General features: G+C 46.5%; 1 protein-coding gene across 1 annotated transcript; it reads left to right on the top strand.

Annotated features, from left to right (window-relative positions):
* Positions 1–2,668: 2,668 nt before the first annotated feature.
* LOC133299290 (uncharacterized) lies at positions 2,669–3,571 on the top strand. Its single transcript, XM_061498734.1, has one exon. The coding sequence runs from the start codon at positions 2,669–2,671 to the stop codon at positions 3,569–3,571; it is 903 nt and encodes a 300-aa protein (XP_061354718.1).
* Positions 3,572–4,430: the final 859 nt, after the last annotated feature.

Raw genomic sequence — 4,430 nt, 5'->3', positions numbered from 1 at the left:
TCTGCTATCAGGAGCGGACCCCAAGAAGGGTTGACCCCCTCTTCACCAACCCGTTGGAGGCTCATACAACCTCCCTATAAATAGCCCCGTTGGACACACCAAGGGGATCTAATGTATCGTCATTCTTGCCCATTTACTTTGAGTCATACTATTGCTTACTTATCCATTGCTGATTGCTTGTTATACTGGGCAAGTACCTCTTAGCCTGGTCTGTACCTGTGCTAAAGGTATTATCCATACAATGACTCATCCCTGAAGGGAACATAGTGGGCTTATAGATCCCTACGGTACAGATATCCATCAAGGATACTAATCCTAATACGACAGCATAACAAGCAGGCCTGGGCCCTCACCAAAGGCACCAAAGGCCCATCCACACTACCCACAGGTAATCTCTATAAATACAAGGTAAACCCTAAAGGTAAGATAGGCTCGCTCTCTTAGTGTTATGTTGTCACTGTGCGCACACACACACCCCATTGGCTAACGCCGTTATATTATTCTGTGCACAGTGATCTGCTTGATTCAAGGGTATCTCATTAATAGATACTTTGGAGAGGGCACTAGATCCAAGATAAACGCACCAGCCTATTGGGCTGGACATCTCTGTCTCAAGGACAGAACACTGGCGCCGTCTGTGGGGAATTCATCTTCATTGAATTGGAAGTCCCCACTAACCTGACAAAGGATGGCAATCCAGACAAGGAGTAGTAGCCAACAGCCACCCCAGAACCAGAATCAACCGTTGGATTCGGTCCTGGAAGAGGTAAATCAGCCTCAGAACCAGATCGGAAACAACATGGACTATGACCATGTCCAGGTTGAGGATGACGTCTCAGACACCGCGTCTACTCCAGCGCGTCGAGACAGGGAGCTGATGCGATTATGGCTCCAATAAGGAACAACCCTTCCCAGCACCCAGGAGATCTTGCTGCGCGTATTGCCCAATTAGCCGATCTGGATACTCGGTTGGCTAACAACGCATTTGCTGCGATCATGGAGTGGATTGCAGAATTGGAAACTCGTAATAACCTGCAACGGCAGCAAGACTTTTGGGCGATACGGGAGGAAAGTAATAGGGGAATGCGAGACCAGGAACAACACTTAACACAGCTGACTGGACCGGGAGCAATAGAAACTAAAGGCCAGCCTGCCAATGGCCGAGAAGGAACTCGAAACCTAATCCTGCCAAACTGGGTTCCTGAAGTGGAAAATCACGAAAGGCCCAACCTGGCGAATGCAGCAAACCCAAACCCAGGGAACGGGGCTGCCGAGGGCCAAAATGCTCAAAACCATCTGGCACAGGCCAATGGCCAGGAGGACTGGAATAAGACTCATCATGACCAGAATGCTCAGATCGTCTGAGGACGTGTAGAACCCGGCGGATACAGAAGGAAGTACAGTAGGGGCCAGTACAACAACAACCCTTTTACTGGTGAAATACTGAACGCTCCCTTCCCGGAGGACTTCGACTCGGCACGTCTGCCAAAGTACGATGGGAGTCAAGATCCAAGAGTCCATATAGACGCTTTCGACATAGACATGTATATCCGAGGAATTGACGAACCCCTCATATCCCGGATATTCGCCATAACCTTGCAACCAGCAAAAAGCATCTTAATCCGAGTTCGCTCTCAGAAAGCTACGATAACAACCCGGAGAAATCCTCCTAAAATATCTTAATCTGTTCAAAGATGCTGCATTGCAGGTCCCCGGGTTGCAAGAGAATGTCCACGTACAGCTCATTGTGGCTGGTTTGGTTGGTGCTTCCAGGCTAGCCAAGTCGGTCTACATGGACCCAGTGAGGACGTTGGAGGAATTCAGAACTCGTTCGAAGAAATATCTCGAACTGGAGCAAATGGAGATTGCAAATGCACAATCTGAAAAGGGCAAAGAAGTTAGCCCGAGAAGGAGAAGTCCAGCCCCAAAGGGGAAAGAACGGGTATACAATAAGAAAAAAGAACCACGCGCCAGAGTCTCGGACATGAAGGATCATGTTGGAAGATATGACAAGTATACGCCGTTGAATGCGTCGCGCTCTCAAATCTGGAGGGAAGTAGCAATGACGGAAATGAAGAAGGTGGACAGATCCCGGCCTATATTTGACAGAGGAGGTTTGGATAAGACCAAATACTGTTCCTTCCATGATGGGTCGGGCCACACAACTGATCAATGCTGGGATCTCCGAGATGCGGTGGAGAAATTTGTGAGAGATGGATGATTGCGTCAATACGTAATCAAAACCAAAGGGTCCAAAAACAACAAAAGGAAGGCGGGAAACAGAAATAGAAGTAAAAGCCCGTCTCCGAAAAAGAAAAACAAGGAGGAAAGGAATCAGAAAAACGATTCCAACCGTGATGAGTTTCCGGAAGCGGAATTTGATTGTAATGTAATTAGTGGAGCCATGGGGGTGGAGGAGACACTGTGAGTGCCAGAAGAAAATACTTGAAATAGGTACTTTCCATTCGAGACCGTCCTAAATTCAAGGAAGACCTGACCAAGCCGGACCCTCCCATTTTGTATTTCACAAAAGAGGACATGCAGGGTGTGATGCCGGGACGTGAACAGATTAGTCATTTCGGGAACCTTGGTAAATTGCCGGGTTAGGAAGATCTTCGTGGATGCTTGGAGTTGTGCTGACATCATACTCTGGCACGCTTTCAAAAAGATGAACTTGGATGAGGAAGACCTCAAACCTTGCAAGACGAATCTGATAGCTTTTAATGGAGAGCATACACCTCCTAAAGGCTACATCGACCTCAGGTTAACCTTGGGAACCAAAGAAGCGTTCAAATCAAAACGGGTTAGGTTCATCGTGGCTGATTTTCCGTCAGAATATAATATAATTTGGGGAAGACCAACCATAAACCAGTGGGACATGCTGGTTTCTACAAAGCACCAGAAGATAAAAATGGTGAGTAGGAAGAACGAAATAATAACTATTGCTGGAGATCAGAAGGAATCCATGGGCTGCTACTTTGACACAGTCAAAGAAATCGAAGGCGGGCATTCGAGTCCACCCCGGGTTCGCCCAGGAGACAAACTCGGCAAAAACACAACTCCCCAACACTCAAGTAAGTCGATCAACTTGGTTGAACTAGACATGAGAGAAGAAGTAATCCCGAGACCTGAGCCCGATGGTGAATTAGAAGATCTTGCATTGGGGAAAGAACCCGGTCAATTTACACGAATTGGTAAGACCATAGACCATCCTATCAAGCAAGAGTTGATCTGGTTCCTTGAAAATAGCACGGATGTGTTTGCATTGAGATCATCAGAGATCCCAGGGGTAGACCCTGCCTTCTGCTGCCACAAATTGGCATTCTATCCCAGTTCCTTGAAAACAACACGAATGTGTTTGCATGGAGAAATACAACATACAACGTGGCTGGCAAACATGTTGATGGTGAAAAAATCAAATAGGAAGTGGAGAGACTGTACCGTTTATACGGACCTGAACAAGGTCTGCCCAAAAGACTCCTACCCCATGCCCAACAGAGACCAACTGGTAGACAATTCGGCTGGATTTCAATTGCTGTCTTTCATGCTAGCATATTCTGGTTACAATTAGATTCCAATGTACCCAAGAGATCAAGAAAAAACTACCTTTATTGCTGAAAAGGCTAACTACTGCTACAATGTGATGCCATTTGGGCTTAAAAACTCAGGGGCAACTTATCAAAGGATGATGAATAGGGTGTTTAAAGATCAGCTGGGCAAGAATGTGGAGGTATACATTGACGATATGATTGTCAAGTCTTTCGATATCGCAAACCATGTCCAGGATCTTGAGCAAACTTTTCAAAAACTCAGGAAATATCAAATCTGCCTAAACCCGGCAAAGTGTGCGTTCGGAGTGCTGGCAGGGAAGTTCTTGGGTTTCAAGCTAACCCATAGAGGAATTGAAGCGAACCTTGACAAATGCAAGGCAGTACTTGATATGATAGTACCCCAAAGCAAAAAGGAGGTTCACCAGTTAACCGGACGATTAGCTGCACTAACCCGGTTCCTGCCGAAGTTTGCTGAAAATACCCTCCCATTCTTTAAACTATTAAAGAAGGAAGCAATTAAAGGGTGGAACCCGGCGTGTCAAGCCGCGTTCGAGAAAGTAAAGAAATTCTTAGCAACTCCGGCAGTGCTCTCAAAGCCAAACCCAGGAGACATTCTAATCATGTATCTGGCTGTGGGGAAGGAGGCAATAAGTGCTGTTCTGATCAAAGAAACTAATGAAGGCCAAGAGCCGATTTATTTTGTCAGTAGAGCTTTACAAGGTGCAGAGGTCAGATATCAAAAGTTAGAAAAGGTGGCCATTGGTTTGTGGGTCACAGCCAGGAGGTTACGACCATACTTTTAGGGGCATCAAATAATTGTCAAGACCAATCAACCTATACGGCAGCTGTTGCATAAGCCGGACCTGGCAGGAAGAATGA

This window comes from Gastrolobium bilobum, unplaced genomic scaffold (genome assembly GCF_033153095.1).
Source record: "Gastrolobium bilobum isolate Gb01-03AN ecotype WA unplaced genomic scaffold, APGP_CSIRO_Gbil_v1 utg17506, whole genome shotgun sequence".
In the NCBI taxonomy this organism is placed as follows: domain Eukaryota; kingdom Viridiplantae; phylum Streptophyta; class Magnoliopsida; order Fabales; family Fabaceae; genus Gastrolobium; species Gastrolobium bilobum.
This window is presented reverse-complemented; position numbering and strand designations above follow the sequence as displayed.

Excerpts from the sequence above, each read along its gene's own strand:
- LOC133299290 (XM_061498734.1), top strand. The coding sequence starts at position 2,669 with ATGAACTTGGATGAGGAAGACCTCAAACCTTGCAAGACGAATCTGATA.